The sequence below is a fragment of the Camelina sativa genome, chromosome 14, assembly GCF_030686135.1.
Source record: "Camelina sativa cultivar CO46 ecotype springtype chromosome 14, ASM3068613v1".
Classification (NCBI taxonomy): Eukaryota; Viridiplantae; Streptophyta; class Magnoliopsida; order Brassicales; family Brassicaceae; genus Camelina; species Camelina sativa.
The window spans coordinates 9,342,076-9,359,279 of NC_141893.1; the positions used below are offsets into that span (position 1 = coordinate 9,342,076).

Genomic DNA, 17,204 nt, shown 5'->3' on the forward strand with positions numbered 1-17,204 from the left:
CGTTTTTTGCCGACATCACTGACCGACTTCCTTGCGATGCATTTGCGACTACAAAAAAAGAGTCGCAAACTACGACTTGTTTACTACTCTTGAACAACCTAATAGAGACAAAATAAAGGTCGCAAATGTTCAGTACAAACGCAAAAATTTCATATTTACCACGTTTATTACCGACATCATTTATCGACTGATCTGTGACTATAAATGTTAAAGCAAACTAGAAGTGGCAAATACGTCGTGCTTTTAAGACAGTTTTGCGACTCGTGTTGCCGACTAAATCTTCAGTCTTTAATTCGTCATCAATTGTGATTATTTTGCAACTAACTCTTTATTGTCGATACATTGTTCCAAAACAGTCGCATAATAGCAACGATGTTGCAAATGTAATTTGGTGTCGTTAGTCCGTCGCAAATATGTCGCTTAACGGTCACAAAAGTTTGCGACTAAAAATTCAGTCACAAATGGTAGTCCTAATCTGCAGGTTTTCGTGTAGTGATTGTAGTATTGGAGATTCCTGCAATTTCTGGGGAAGTGGGAACATGTCTGCAATAATGAAAGAGAGATCCACAGAAGTGGCCAGAGTTGTTGTTGAGTGTACAAGAGAGGAAAGGCCACGTATTGCAAAAATGTAAGTTGAAGTCCTTAAGCTACAACATTAACTTCACCTGGGAAAATTAAAGGAAGAAGCCACAAACCTTCTTGAACCCAATATTTAAAATATTATTAGGCCTTCCCGCCTCAATTGATATTTGTATGTTGCGTGGTATGTACGTAACTCCAAAAGGCTCATTTGCTTCAAACTACCTATTTGATGATGAGAGCCTTGACTCATATATTGCTTTGTTACTCTACATACAATTCTAATATTGCATTTTCTAAATTAAATTTATCATTCGTGCTGCAATTCTAAGATTGCTCTGGTTTTGTAATGAGATCCCTTTTGTAATCATCAATTTTTTTTTTTGTTAGATATATGATCTTTTAGTAAACGATGGTTCTTAACAAAAAATTAAAAAACAATAGCTTTCATATTAGTGACGACTTGACGAGCGAGCCAATCAAAATGAGCCATAATCATCGGAGAAACATGAAATAGCCGGTCTGTCAAAGATTGTATTTGTATATAGTAAATTGACAGAGTTACCTCTACAAAACAATCCCTTGAAATTTTCTATGTCTGGTCTGTCAAATTAAAGAATGTTTTTGCTCAAGATTTTCTCGCAGTTTCTTGGAAATAACTCTTGTTTTCATTTGGTGAAAGTGGTGGATTTGCATGGAAATTTCTAATAGAGATCCTCTTGAAGAGTAAGCCAGCGACAAATATAGGGCAAGAACTATTCAAACGCTTCAAGAACTTGTTGACATTTATAAACTCAAAATCCTCCACGCAAAGAAAAGAGAAAATAAATTATAAGTTTGAAGTTGACATATTTAAATTTTTTGAACGTGTGTAGTCTCAACTCTGAATCTTTGCTTTTCTTCACATTTGTAAGATTACTTGTAAAGTTGTAAGCACCAATCATCGTGTGGTCTTAAAGTCATGCAAAAAAAAAAATTCAACTGCCGGAAAATGGAAGCAGACTTAGACGTTGGGAGATGATATAACATGGGAATTTGGAGTTGTATACTTTAAATGTTGTTCTGGCATCACAATGACATGGTCAATGTTGAATTTTAGTATGGAAGATATCTGAAATTCAACGAGTCAGTGAAAACGAATCAAGAGCACATGTCAAAACAAGTGTTTGTTTCCTAGCTATAAGAAGCCAATAAGGTGGCGATGAGAGAAACCTCAAAAGAGAAACACATTTAGAGAGAAAAGAAAGAAAAAAAGAGAGAGAATAAGGTAGAAGATGAAGTTGCAGGAGGGTGTGTTCTTGGTTGCTATTTTCTTCTTTGCATATACGCAGCAGCTGGTGAAGGGGCAACATCAACCTCGCAAGGATTGCCAAACTAAATGTGGCAACATCACAATCGACTACCCTTTTGGCATTTCTTCAGGTTGTTACTATCCGGGGGATGACAGTTTTAGTCTCACCTGCGACGAGAAACAGAATCTCTACATAGGCAACAAAAATGAAGTGAAAACTTTTAACCACAGTAGCCAGCTTAGTTTTATCTTTAACCGATCTTCACTTTGCAACGACGAGCAGAGGAATAGTACTAATGAAACTCTCATCGGGTATCGGCTGCGTGGTAGTTTCTCTCTCTCGGCCAACAACAAGTTTTATTTAGTAGGCTGTAACGCTTTGGCACTTCTGAGCACTTTTGGCAAGAAAAATTACTCAACTGGATGCCTGTCATTATGCAATGCACTTCCGGAGGAAAATGGAGAATGTAATGGTGTAGGTTGCTGCAAAACAGACGTCTCTGTCCGGTCGGATACCAATATATTCCAATATGGCTCAGATCGTTTCGTGAACCAATTTAATGCTTCCGAAGGTCAATTTAAAACTTCTGTATATCAGTTTAATCCTTGCACCTACGCTTTTCTCGTTGAATATGGTCAGTTTAACTACAGTTCTTCAAAAGATCTGAAGAACCTCCGGAATCTCACGAGTTTCCCTGTGTCACTGGATTGGTCTATTGGAAACAAGACATGCAAGCAAGCTGGAAACACAAGCATATGCCGTGAGAATAGTGAATGTATTGATTCTACTCGTGGAAAGGGTTACATCTGCAAATGCTTAGAAGATTTTGATGGGAATCCATATCTTCCAAACGGTTGTCAAGGTACTAATTGGTATTAATATATTTCTTTCTTCTTTTTTTTTGTGTTAATTGTTTTCCTCATACATACATGTCTTGTTGCATCTTGCGCTTGGTTTCCTTGGACCAGACATCAACGAGTGTACTACTAATAGCAGTATCCATAAATTAATTGTGCCGATCCCAAAACCTGTAGACTCAAGGATGGTGGAGGCTTCTATTGCAAGTGCCCATCTGGTTACGACTTAACCGCCACTATGAACTCCACTATGAGCTGCTCAAATTTTACTTGGTAATTAATTAAGCTTTCTTCATTGGTTGGTTCTAGATTCTTTCTTTTAATCAACTCGCTCAAATCATCTATGATGTGATTAGGAACCACCATCGGCTTCTTGTTCCTCCTGATTGCCGTTAGCTGTATACAACAGACAACGAAGCACCGGAAAAACACTGAGCTCCGACAACAATTCTTCGAGCAAAATGGCGGCGGCATGTTGATACATCGAATGTCAATAGCAGGGTCATCAAAAGTTGATGTCAAAATCTTTACCGAGGAAGGCATGAAGGAAGCAACCAATGGTTATGAAGAGAGCAGGTTCCTGGGTCAGGGAGCCCAAGGAACAGTATACAAAGGTATATTACCGGACAACTCCATCGTTGCTATAAAGAAAGCTCGGATTGGAGACAGTAGCCAAGTAGAGCAGTTCATCAACGAAGTGCTCGTGCTTTCACAAATCAACCATAGGAACGTGGTAAAGCTCTTGGGGTGTTGTTTAGAGACTGAAGTTCCATTGTTAGTCTATGAGTTCATTCCCAGTGGGACTCTTTTTGATCATCCACAGAGATATCAAGACTGCCAATATCCTACTGGATGAAAACTTAACTGCAAAAGTAGCTGACTTTGGTGCTTCAAGGCTGATACCGATGGATAAAGAGCAGCTCACAACTATGGTGCAAGGCACTCTAGGTTACTTAGACCCAGAGTACTACACCACAGGGTTGCTGAACGAAAAAAGCGATGTTTATAGCTTCGGGGTAGTCCTCATGGAACTGATCTCAGGTCAAAAGGCAATATGCTTTGATCGGCCACAGCAGTCAAAACATCTGGTGAGTTACTTTGCTTCTGCCACGAAAGAGAATAGGTTGCATGAGGTAATTGATGGGAAAGTGGTGAAGGAGGATAATCAGAGGGAGGAGATCAAGAAAGCTGCAAGAATTTCTGTTGAATGTACAAGACTGATGGGAGAGGAAAGGCCAAGGATGAAAGAAGTAGCTGCGGAGCTAGAGGCCTTGACAGTCAAAACAACCAAAACATAAGTGGTCGAATCAGTATACTGAGGAGAATGAACAGTTGATTAGTGGTCACATCTTGTCTGCACAAGGCGATACCAGTAGCCGTGGTTATGACAGCATCAAGAATGTGTTGGAACTGAATTTTCAGAAAGAAGTTTCAGAAAATTGCAGGTTTTGGGACAGTGACTTTCCGGCGACCTTCCGGCCAAATGGCTGATCGGAATTGTTGGGTTGATAGTGCAATGGAAAGCTGGTAACGAGTACTACAAGGTGGTATATTCATACGTCCAAAAAGGAGTTGATTTGAATGAGAAATAAGAGTGTGAAGTAAGCTACTTGGGATGGTTTGGGAAATATCCCACATCGGAAATATGACTTATTTTTCACTCATATATATAGTTTCACACTCTGCTAGTTTCAAAAGGGTGTAGATGGAAGAGAGAAGATTCCCACACGCGAACCAAACCGAACCGGGCTGGGCCAAGCACGGACGCGGGACGGGCCAGGCACGGATGCGGGGCGGGCTGGGCTAGTTGTGGGCTGTGGTCTCTTGGGCTTTTGGGCTTTTGGGCTTTTTGGCCCTTGAGACTGTTGTAGGCTCCTTTATTTTTTTGGAAAGACTTGGTGTGAACTCCAAGAAACTTGGGCAGCACTCCGAGAATATTCAGTGAAAATTTTCTTGAGACCTCCCTCCTTCCACTATATATAGAGGCACAACCTCTCATTATTTTTCACACACAAAAACATAAGCACTCCTTCCTCTGAAGATCTCTCTCTCCCTCTCCCTTACTTAGTTCAAGTAAGTTCTTAGTTTAGTAGTCTCGAGAGTATAACATAGATCTGTTCGCTTGAGTTCTATTACTGGTGTGCTACTGTAATAGTTCGTGATCGGTTGTATCCTGGGATTCATAAATCGTGATTGTCCGAAAGCACTTACGGCCGATTTATTGAATTAAGGAAAGAGATATCATATCTTGCCTCCGTGATTTATTTTATGCTTTATATTATGCTGTTGTAATTCGTTTCTGATTTCGTTAATTTAAATATAATTCGCATCTTTTCTCAATTCGATTTTTGCACTCCTAACAGTCTTAATTCAATAAATCCGCTTTCTGATTATCGCTTTAAACGGATTGAGAATTTTTTGATTTTTTTTTATTTTAAAAACGATTTCAAAATCTTCTGAAAAACTATTTCTGCTTTCATCTTTCGGTGCTTACGCGGAAAGTTTTTGAAGAACGCTTTTACTTTAATTCTTTCTTCTATACTCTCTGGTTTCCACGAACGCTCTTAATTGAGTGAGTTTGTGAAACAAGTTTCTGCGAACGCTTGTTAAGCGAGTTTGCAAAACCAATTCAGTGTAATTTCATTACTTGAATTATTTGATTAATATATTAATCAGATCTGTTCTGTTTATTGTGAAACAGAGAAAAATGTCTGGAGACAACACCAACAACGTTGATGGTGCTAGGGTTCCTGCAACCCCTGTTGAAACTCCTGCGGAGTTGGCTTTACGCCTTGCTAAAGAACTTGAAAACACGAAGCTTACCGATTCAGGTATAGAAAACGTGCGCTGAAATCACCTTCGGCTTCCCAAGGGATGATGCCAGATAAGTTTGATGGCGAAGCTGGGTTCAAAACGTGGCAAAACAAGATGCGCTACTACTTGGCCAGCATGAACATGGAAAGGTACCTCACAGAGGATCCACCAACGCTTCCATAAGGTGACATTGACGTGTATGTGGTTGGAAGCATGGATAGCTGGGCTCAAGGAGACTATTGTTGCAAAGGTCAGATTCTGAACCGTTTGGTCAATGATCTGTATGACCTCTACAGTATGTACAAGACTTCAAAAGCATTGTGGCTAGCTTTGGAGACCAAGTACAAGACTGATGAGTCTGGGATGCAGAAATACTCAACTACGAAGTTCCTGAACTTCAAGATGGTGGATTCCAAACCAATTATGGAACAAGTGGAGGCTCTTCAACGCATCTTTCAGGAGATCGAGTTGGAAGGGATGTCGATCTGCAATGTCTTCAAGACGAATTGCTTGATCGAGAAGCTACCACCAGGCTGGTCGAATTTCAAGCATTACCTTAACTTCAAGCGTAAGGCAATGTCTCTTGATGATCTCATCCGTCGGTTGAGAGTTGAGGACAACAATCGTGGAGCTCATTCGGACGCTCAAAACCAGGGGCATGATGTTCATGTAGCTGAGCATAAGGTCAAGCTGAAAGGCAAGGGTAAAGGGATCTCTATTCCTCACAAACCGTTGAAGGTGTCATCTGGACCAAACTTCAAGAAGAGCAACTTTGAGAGGAAGTTCAAAGGAAAGTGTCATCATTGTGGTAAGATTGGACACAAGGCTGAAGTGTGCAAAAGCAAAGCCAAAGATCTCAAGTTGCAAGCAAACCTAACTGAAGAAGACATGGTTGCAGTGGTTACGGAATGTAACTAGGTTGATATCTGGAATCCAGTAGAGTGGTTCTATGACACTAGGGCTACCACACATATATGTACTGATCGGACCATGTTCACCACCTACGAGAAGAACAAGTCAAACGAGCAGCTTTTCATGGGCAACACGGCGGTGTCCAAGATTGAAGGTAAGGGCAAAGTGGTTCTGAAGCTAACTTCTGATCGTGAGCTCACCTTGCAGAACGTGAAGCACATACCTGACATGCGGAAGAATCTCATATCTGGAACCGTGCTAAGCAAGCATGGTTTTTCCATCAATTTTGAGGCTGATAAGTTAGTTCTTGAGAAAAATGGGATGTATTTGGGAAAGGGTTTTGTTAAGGGTGGACTGATCAAGATGTCTGTAACGACAGTCCATCCGAAAATTGTAGCTTCTGCTTCTGTTGCTGAAATGAAAGAAAACCCTATTGCTTACTTGGTTGAGTCGTTTACTACTTGGCATGAACGTTTAGGACATGTCAATTACAAAACAATGCAAAAAATGCAAAACTTGAATTTGATTCCAAAATTCAAAACTAACCAAGAAAAATGTGAAGTGTGCGTACAAGCCAAACTCACTAAAAATCCCTCACCACGAGTTGAAAGAACAATTGAACCTCTATACTTAATTCACACAGACTTATGTGATTTAAAGTATGTGCAAACTAGAGGTGGTAAGAAATACTTTGTTACCTTCATTGATGATTGCACTAGATATTGCTATGTATATCTCTTGCATAACAAAGATGGAGCACTGGAAAAATTTAAAGAATTCACCCTCGAAGTGGAAAATCAGCTTCAGAAAACTATAAAAGTAGTTCGAAGTGATAGAGGAGGAGAATATAATGAGCCGTTCAATGCATTTTGCAGAGAAAAAAGCATTATACATCAGACAACAACTCCCTACTCGCCAGAATCTAATGGAGTAGCGGAACGAAAGAATCGAACTCTGAAAGAGATGATGAATGCGTTGTTGCAGGAATCTGGGTTAGCCCAGAACATGTGGGGGGAAGCATTGCTTACCAGTAATTACATCCTCAACAGGATACCGCATAAGGTTACTGGCAAGTCACCATATGAGCTTTGGAAAGGTACAATACCTTCGTACAAATACCTCAAAGTGTGGGGGTGCCTAGCAAAAGTGGTTGTACCACCTCCTAAAAAGGTCACAATTGGGTCAAAGACCATAGACTATATATTCATCGGATATGCACATAACAGTAGTGCATATCGATTTCTGGTTCATAAATCAGATATTTCAGATATCCATGTGAATACAGTTATGGAGTCAAGAAATGCTTCATTTTTTGAAGACATTTTCCCCTGTAGGAAAACTCAAAAACGGACTCGTGAATAACGAGATGCAGCGACTTTGGAAGTTGGCAATACTTTGAGTACTACTTCTGTAGAAACAGAACTGGAACCTAGACGGAGCAAACGACCTCGCAAAAGTAAATCATTTGGTGATGATTTTCTGATGATGGCATTTCTAGTTAAAAATCTACCTAGAACATACGCAGAAGCTATGTCTACACCTGATACACCTTATTGGAAGGAAGAAGTCAAAACTGAAATAGACTCTATCATGCAACATCATACATATGAGATGGCAGATCTACCACAAGGAGTTAAGCCTTTAGGGTGTAAATAGATTATTACGATAAAACAAAAACCCAATGGCGATATTGAGCGGTACAAGGCTATGCTTGTAGTGCAAGGATTTCGGCAAAAAGAAGGTTTAGATTTCTTTGATACCTATTCACCGGTAACAAGACTATCTTCGATCAGGATGCTCATAGGTATTGCAGCCTTGAGAAATCTTGAAATCCATCAAATGGATGTAAAAACTGCTTTTTCCATGGAGATTTAGAGGAGGAAATCTACATGAAAAAACCTGAGGGATTTGTTATTCCAGGACAAGAACACAAAGTGTGTAAACTTGTGAAGTCATTATATGGACTCAAATAGGCTCCTAAGCAGTGGCATGAGAAGTTTGACAATATGATGATTTCTAATGGTTTTCGCATTAATGAATATGACAAATGCATATATTACAAAACTACTCCATCAGGATATATTTTGTTATGCTTATATGTAGATGATATGCTCATCATCGACAACAACAAAGACATCATAACTCAAACAAAAAACATGCTGAAAAGACATTTTGACATGAAGGACTTGGGTTTAGCAGATGTAATTTTGGGCATAAAAATCATCAGAACTGATGAGGGCCTTATCTTGTCTCAAACCCACTATGCTGAAAAAGTGCTTGATCGATTCAAGCACTACTCAAATGGGACTGCAAAACTCTAGAGGATCCTCAAATTCACTTCACCAAAAATTCTGGTGAACCTGTGCAACATGTGGAGTATGCAAGGGTAATTGGCAGTCTAATGTACTTGACAAATTGTACAAGACCGGATTTAGCGCACTCTGTCAATGTACTTATTCGCTACACAAGTAATCCTTGACATAAGCATTGGATGGCTATAACTAAAGTTTTGGACTATCTACATTATACCAAAGATCACGGCTTGCACTATGGTAGAGAACCCAGAGTTTTGGAAGGTTACAGTGATGCCAACTGGATCGTAGACTCGAGAAACTCCAAATCCATGAGTGGATACGTTTTTACACTTGGAGGTGCAGCAGTGTCCTGGAAATCTTCCAAACAAACTCTGGCAGCTAAATCAACTATGGAATCTGAATTCATAGCTTTGGAGATAGCTATGTCGGAAGATGAATCACTTCGTAATTTCTTGGAAGACATCCCGATGTGGGGGAATCCTGTGCCTGCAATACGTGTACATTGTGATAGTGAATCGGCTTTGGGAAGGGCAAGGAATACCCATTACAATGGCAAATCTCGTCACATCAGACGGAGACATGAAACTGTTAGACAACTTATCTCAACAGGTGTAGTTACGATTGATTACATCCATAAGAAAGAAAACCTAGCGGATCCATTTTCAAAAGGTTTGGCGAGAGATCAAGTTATAAAATCATCAAGAGGAATGGGTTTAAAGCCTACAACTTAAGAGGAGGTTTGATGGTAACCCCACCTACTCAGAGTGGAGACCCCATGATGTAAAGTGCTTCTTGTATGTTAGAGGTTAAGCATATGCTTTTAATGATTTGAAATGTAGCTTTGTAAAATATTTGAAATAATTACAAGATATTTCTTTAAATACAAGCAGCTATTAAAATCACCTTGTGAGTGTGAAATGGGGCCGTTTCTAGGAGAATATATGAGGCTATACTCTCCAAGTTCACTCATGATTAACCAGGCATGTTCAAGGCCACAATGAACACAATAGAGAACCTCGTTCTACGAGAAACGAAGTTGTGTTATGCCTGCTGTCTAAGTTTACATACAAATCCGGATGGTTCAAGACATCATGTTCACCATCTGGCCGAGTAAACTCGACAGGTATAACAATGAGTCGGTTCAAGGTTGAAAAACACCACCAACTCAGATACAATTAGTTTTCGCATATACTCTCGAAGGTCTGTCTAGTCTAGCTAGTAGTGTTAGTCTATAGAGTTAGTTATGTCATCATATGTTTAGACTTATTTCTATTCATGTGGGGGATTGTTGGAACTGAATTTTTAGAAAATTGCAGGTTTTGGGACAGTGACTTTCCGGCGACTTTCCGGCCAAATGGCTGATCGAAATTGTTGGGTTGATAGTGCAATGGAAATCTGGTAACGAGTACTACAAGATGGTATACTCATACGTCCAAAACTGAGTTGATTTGAATGAGAAATAAGAGTGTGAAGTAAGCTACTTGGGATGTTTTGGGAAATATCCCACATCGGAAATATGACTGATTTTTCACTCATATATATATATATATATAGTTTCACACTCTTCTAGTTTCAAAAGTGTGTAGATGGAAGAGGGAAGATTCCCACATGCGAACCGAACCGAACCGGGCTGGGCCAAGCACGGACGCGGGACGGGCCAGGCACGGACGCGGGATGGGCCAGGCACGGACGCGGGGCGGGCCGGGCTGGTCGTGGACGTGGGCTGTGGTGTCTTGAGCTTTTGGGCTTTTGGGCTTTTTGGCTCTTGAGACTGTTGTAGGCTCATTTAATTTTTTGGAAAGACTTGGTGTGAACTCCAAGCAACTTGGGCAGCACTGCGAGAATATTCAGTGAATATTTTCTTGAGACCTCCCTCCTTCCACTATATATAGAGGCACAACCTCTCATTATTTTTCACACACAAAAACATAAGCACTCCTTCCTCTGAAGATCTCTCTCTCCCTCTCCCTTACTTAGTTCAAGTAAGTTCTTAGTTTAGTAGTCTCGAGAGTATAACGTAGATCTGTTCGCTTGAGTTCTATTACTGGTGTGCTACTGTAATAGTTCGTGATCGGTTGTATTCTGGGGTTCATAAATCGTGATTGTCTGAAAGCACTTATGGCCGATTTATTGAATTAAGGAAAGAGATATCATATCTTGCCTCCGTGATTTATTTTATGCTTTATATTATGTTGTTGTAATTTGTTTCTGATTTCGTTAATTTAAATATAATTCGCATCTTTTCTGAGTTCGATTTTTGCGCTAAAATGTAGCAAGGTTTGACATTGAAGCTGGCCGCTGATAAAAAATCACATGCATGTCTTTTGTTTTTGAATAATGCTTATCTCTTTTTTCTTTTATTTTTTGTTTTGTGCAAGAATATTTAAGCGTGAGAAATCCTTGTAGATCATAAATTATATCTTCATAATTTCCCTAAAATGCTATATGCTTAACCATTAGTTAATTCGGTATCAGAAAATGTAGTGTTCGTGAATGGGATTCCCCATATGACATTGATATATATAATTGTGCTTACAAACCAAAAAAGAAAGAAAAAAACAACTCACGAAGAAATACTATAATTTAAAGTACGTAGTAAGTATGATGATCATTCTCAAATATGATCCTTGTGTGTTGCTTGGTAAACTCAAAAAAAAAAAATGAGTCAATTGGTTCGAACTTGATATTTGATCAACAGCTTGACTCATCATGTGTTTCGTTACTCATCAATAACTAAAAGGGATGTCATAGCTGGGAATTGAATTAAAGAAACAACTCGTAATAAAAACATCAGAAGAAAACAGAGCATGTTGTGATGAAGATGACTCGGGAGTCTTATTCCTACATCATATCGTACCACTTAAAGGCAATTATCTTATTTGAATAATAATTAAAATATTTTTGAGGTGGGAATATATGTCAAGAAAAAACAGAGTAAATTTGCCGTGTAATATAAGGAAAATAAGAGAGCCGAGACTGAAGTTGACGAAGAGCGTTCCTATTGTATGAGGATTCCTTGCAACTACCAAACTTCTTAATCTTTGAATAGTAGTAAGAAAATAAGTCACTGTTAACAAAACCAAATTGGCTACCCCACTATGAGGGAAACGAACAAGATATCAAGAAACGACGAGAGGACCGAGACCTAAAGTTGTCACTGTTTAACCCAAGCAAACGTACACGTTGGTTCTAGATTCTCCATTGGCATGGTCTTGGTTTTGTTTTTGTAGTTGAATTTTAGTCTTGCATATTCCTGAAATTTCTTAAAGCGATGTTTACTTAGACCCAGAGTACTACACCACAGGATTGCTGAACGAAAAAAGCGATGTTTATAGCTTCGGGGTAGTCCTCATGGAACTACTCTCAGGTCAAAAGGCATTGTGCTTTGAACGGCTAGAGAACTCAAAACATCTAGTGAGTTATTTTGTTTCTGCCATGAAAGAGAATAGGTTGCATGATATTATTGACGGGCGAGTAATGAAGGAGGATAATCAGAGAGAGATCCAAGAAGCTGCAAGAGTTTCTCTTGAGTGTACAAGACTTATGGGAGAGGAAAGGCCAAGGATGAAAGACGTAGCTGCAGAGCTAGAAGCTTTGAGAGTCAAAACAACCAAACATAAGTGGTCAGATCAGTATCCGAAAGAGGTTGAGCACTTGCTTGGGGTTCAAATCTTATTAGCGCAGGGTGATACCAGTATTATTGGCTATGATAGCATCAAGAATATATCAATATTAGACATTGAAGCTGGCCGCTGATATTTATCAGTCCAGCTCTGACAAACGCAAATGTAATGTGATTTTTTCTTGTGTTGTAAAGGAATCTTAATGCTTCACATATTCTTATCTCATGGTGTTACCTCTTTAAAAAAGGAAAAAAACAATGGCTACAAATAATATGGTATAAAGGGGACAAAAACAAATTCGTTAAGGAACACTAAAAAAATTTGCAACAAAAAGCATCAAAAGAAAACAGAGGATGTTGTTGTGATCAGGGTTCTTCTTCTACATCTTCCCTATTAATCAATCTTTTCATATGTTGAAAAGAAAACCAATTAAAATAACTGTTAATAACTTTTAATTGGTCTTGTTTGTGTTGTAGTATTTCAGAATCCTGCAATTTCTTGGAAAATGGGAACATGACTGCAATAATGAAAGAGAGAAAGCGGCAAGATTTTTTGTTGACTGTACAAGAGTGACGGGAGAGGAAAGTAGATGATATTATAATAACCTGAAGAAGAGGATATTGAGCACAAGAAGAAACAGGTAGCAGTGGCTATGACAACATTGGACACTGAAGCTGGCCGCTGATATATATCATTACCACTCTGTTTAAGTATCAAAAAATGACATTCAAAAAACCATGTAAGGTCGATCTTATAGATCATCAACTATTCTATTTATAACTCCCCTTTGATGTGTAAGCTAACGGAAAAAACAAAAGAGTTATAATTCGAGTCTAGTGTTTGTTTTTTAATACTTTCGATCTTCTTGTTCTTCAATCTCCATAATATATATGTATTTGGACCTAACTAATGGGTTTAGATATCCCATCCTGACTCCAAAGTTGATACTTGTGTATTGCGTGGTGGTATGTACGTAGCTAGATTTGAAAAAGGCTCATTGACTCCTATTTTTTTTGTTACTCTACCTAAAACTTTGATATTTTCGTTTTCTAAATTAACTTTACCATTCTTGTTGCATAAGATTGCTCTGCTTTTGTAACAATTAAAATAATTTTTCTGTTACAAAAATATGCTCTGTTGAGTGATGATATTAGTAATGATGGTTCCAAAAACAGCTTTCACGCCTATTAGAGTGAGTAGAGCCAATCCAAATGAGATTATTATTAGTAATGATTGACGTTGACGAAAAAGTTAAAAGTGGTTGACTTTGTGACACTGTAGTCTTAATATTTACTACTCTTCTCATTTTTTGTACATAGAGAAAAAAAGAGAAGGAAGATTCCTTGCAATTACATACCAAGCGTCTTATTCTTTGAATAGTAAGAGACAATTCACTGTTTGGAGAAACCAAATTGGACTCTTCACTAGGAGTTAAAGCAAACAAAATATCAAGAAAACATAAGAGGGGCCGGGACAGAGACTGAAGCAAACGTACAGGGTTTTGATTGAGTAGTTGAATTTTCGTCTAGCAGTTTCCTGCAATTTCTGAGAAAATGGGAACAGGTTCTTTTCCTACAATAAAGGCCTCAAGGAGATGACTGATGAGAGAAAACTCAAAAGAGGAACAAAGTTAGAGAGAGAAAGAGAGAGACAAAATAGAGGTAGAAGATGAAGTTGCAGGAGGGTCTGTTCTTGGTGGTTATATTCTGCCTTTCTTATACGGTGCTGGTCAAGGGGCAACACCAACCTCGCAAGGATTGCCAAACTAAATGTGGCAACGTCGCAATAGAGTATCCTTTTGGCATTTCTTCAGGTTGTTACTATCCCGGAAATGAAAGCTTTAGTATCACCTGTAAGGATGATAGGCCACATGTCTTACGCCACATTGAAGTGAAAAACTTTTATCACCGCGGCCAGATACAAGTTCTGCTTAATGTATCCTCTTCTTGCAACGACGCCCAAGGAAATGAAACTTTGGGCTACATCGATTTTAGTCTGGATGATTTATCTCTCTCAGCCAACAATAAGTTTACTGTAGTAGGCTGTAATGTTTTAGGACTTGTGGGCAGTTCTGGAATGGAAGATTATTCAACTGGATGCATGTCGGTATGCAATGTTCCACCGGCCAAAAATGGAAAATGTGATGGTGTAGGTTGCTGCAGAACAAACGTCTCTCTCCCCTTGGATAGCTATACATTCGGATTTGGTTCAGCTCCCATACCAACGGATAGCTATACATTCGGATTTGGTTCAGCTCGCATACCAAACCTGAGTTTCGTGCATCAATTTAATCCTTGCACCTACACTTTTCTCGTTGAAGATGATAATTTTATCTTCAGTTCTTTAGAAGATCTTCAGAATCTTCGGAATGTAACGAGGTTCCCTGTGTCACTAGATTGGTCTATTGGAAACCAGACATGTGAGCAAGCTGGAAACACAAGAATATGCGGTGGGAACAGCACATGTTCTGATTCTAGTACTAGAAGCGGGTATATCTGCACATGTAACCAAGGTTTTGATGGGAATCCATACATTTTAGACGGTTGCCAAGGTACTTTATATTAATTTCTTTTGCTTTCTTTCATTCTTTCTTCTCTTGTGTGTTAATTGGTTTCCTCATACATATATTTCTTGTTGTATCTTTGCCCTCTCTTTGACCTTGGACCAGACATCAATGAGTGTACGACTAGTAACAGTGACCATAAACATAATTGTTCGGATCCCAAAACCTGTAGAAACAGAGATGGAGGCTTTGATTGTAAGTGTCGATCTGGTTACCGCTTAGATACAACCACAATGAGCTGCAAGCGTAAAGAGTTTGGATGGGCTATGATTCTTCTTGGTAAGCTTCCCCTCTCACTTTTTTTCTGGACTTCTTCCCGCATCAACTCATTCTAATCATCTATCTGTCTCTGCGATGCGTGTGATCAGTGACCACTATCGTCTTCTTGGTCATCCTTCTTGGCGTTAGTTTCATACAACATAGGCTGAGGCGTCGTAAAGACACCGAGCTGCGACAAAAATTCTTTGAGAAAAATGGTGGTGGCATGTTGATACAGCGACTCTCAGGAGCAGGGCCATCAAATGCTGATGTTAAAATCTTTACTGAGGAAGGCATGAAAGAAGCAACTAATGGTTATGATGAGAGCAGAATCTTGGGTCAGGGAGGCCAGGGGACAGTCTACAAAGGTATATTGCCAGATACTTCTGTAGTTGCGATAAAGAAAGCTCGGCTAGGAGACCGTAGCCAAGTTGAGCAGTTCATCAATGAAGTGCTCGTGCTTTCACAAATCAACCATAGGAACGTGGTCAAGCTCTTGGGATGTTGTCTAGAGACCGAAGTTCCCTTGCTAGTCTACGAGTTCATTAACAGTGGCACTCTTTTCGATCACTTGCACGACTCCATTTTTAACTCTTCTCTAACATGGGAACACCGTTTGAGGATAGCAATAGAAGTCGCTGGAACTCTTGCATATCTTCACTCCTCTGCTTCTATTCCAATCATCCACAGAGATATCAAGACCGCCAATATCCTACTGGATGAAAACTTAACTGCAAAAGTAGCTGACTTTGGTGCTTCAAGGCTGATACCAACGGATAAAGAGGAGCTCGCAACTATGGTGCAAGGCACTCTAGGTTACCTAGACCCAGAATACTACAACACAGGGCTTCTAAACGAGAAGAGCGATGTTTATAGCTTTGGGGTAGTCCTCATGGAACTGCTCTCAAGTCAAAAAGCATTGTGCTTTGAACGGCAAGGAACCTCAAAACATCTAGTTAGTTATTTTGTTTCTGCCACGAAAGAGAATACGTTGCATGAGATTATTGACGTCCAAGTGATGAACGAGGATAATCTGAGGGAGATCAAGAAAGCTGCAAGAATTGCTGTTGAGTGTACAAGAATGATGGGAGAGAAAAGGCCAAGGATGAAAGAAGTAGCTGCAGAGTTAGAGGCCTTGACAATCAAAACAACCAAACATAAGTGGTCAAATCAGTATACCGAGGAGAATGAACTGTTGATTAGTGGTCACAATTTGTCTGCACAAGGCGATACCATTAGCCGTGGTTATTATGACAGCATCAACAATGTAGCAAGGTTTGACACTGAAGCTGGCAATTATCTTATTTGAATAACAATAATAAATCTTATATAATATGAGAAGGTTTTTATCAATTTATTCTAATAACATTGCTTCTTTTATCGCTGACATATGTCCTCATCTTCACTTTAATTCAAAACTATGGGTTAAAGAAACTTAAATAGATATATCTCAATTCTCTAGCTAACAAGACATAAACTCATTTCAATTTTAATTCAAAACTATGGAGCAAAGAAACCAAAAAAATAGGTTTTCTTTCTTCTCCACGCCTCTCTGCTTCTCCATTTCGAAGCAAGTTAAAAAAGTTAAATATATTTTCTTTCTTCTCCACGCCTCTCTGCTTCTCCATTTCGAAGCATCAACTACATAATCTGAGAAGGTATTTAAGTTTTACTTATGGTTGGTTGTCCCTCATTTCTTACATCATCATCAATTCTGTCACCTGCTTTATTCCTCTTTGATGCCCTAATTGGTTAAAAATCACATTATTTATTATATAGAAGTACTCAGATTTATCTTCTTCTACCAAATTTTTAATTATTTTTGATTTTTTCAATTTAGTATTATTTCATAGCAAAAATCTCTATAGTTTACTTTTGTTAAAGAAAGAGTAATATATTTTACAAAAATATATTTATTCTATTTTGTTTTTACGATTTATAAAATTTTCACTTATTTTTTTATCGCAACCGGAACTTTATTACTTAACTAT

General features: G+C 38.9%; 1 protein-coding gene and 1 pseudogene across 2 annotated transcripts; both read left to right on the top strand.

Annotated features, from left to right (window-relative positions):
* Nucleotides 1–1,800: 1,800 nt before the first annotated feature.
* LOC147927992 (wall-associated receptor kinase 3-like) lies at nucleotides 1,801–4,294 on the top strand (annotated as a pseudogene). The gene is made up of 3 exons (XR_015579403.1): nucleotides 1,801–2,733; nucleotides 2,840–3,030; nucleotides 3,085–4,294. The product of XR_015579403.1 is annotated as a wall-associated receptor kinase 3-like (transcript).
* Nucleotides 4,295–13,801: 9,507 nt separating this feature from the next.
* Nucleotides 13,802–16,595, top strand: LOC104740822 (wall-associated receptor kinase 1-like). Its single transcript, XM_010461531.3, has 3 exons — nucleotides 13,802–14,943; nucleotides 15,061–15,234; nucleotides 15,324–16,595. Exons 1-3 carry the CDS (start codon nucleotides 14,061–14,063, stop codon nucleotides 16,520–16,522), a joined length of 2,256 nt encoding a protein of 751 aa, XP_010459833.2. The 5' UTR covers nucleotides 13,802–14,060; the 3' UTR covers nucleotides 16,523–16,595.
* Nucleotides 16,596–17,204: the final 609 nt, after the last annotated feature.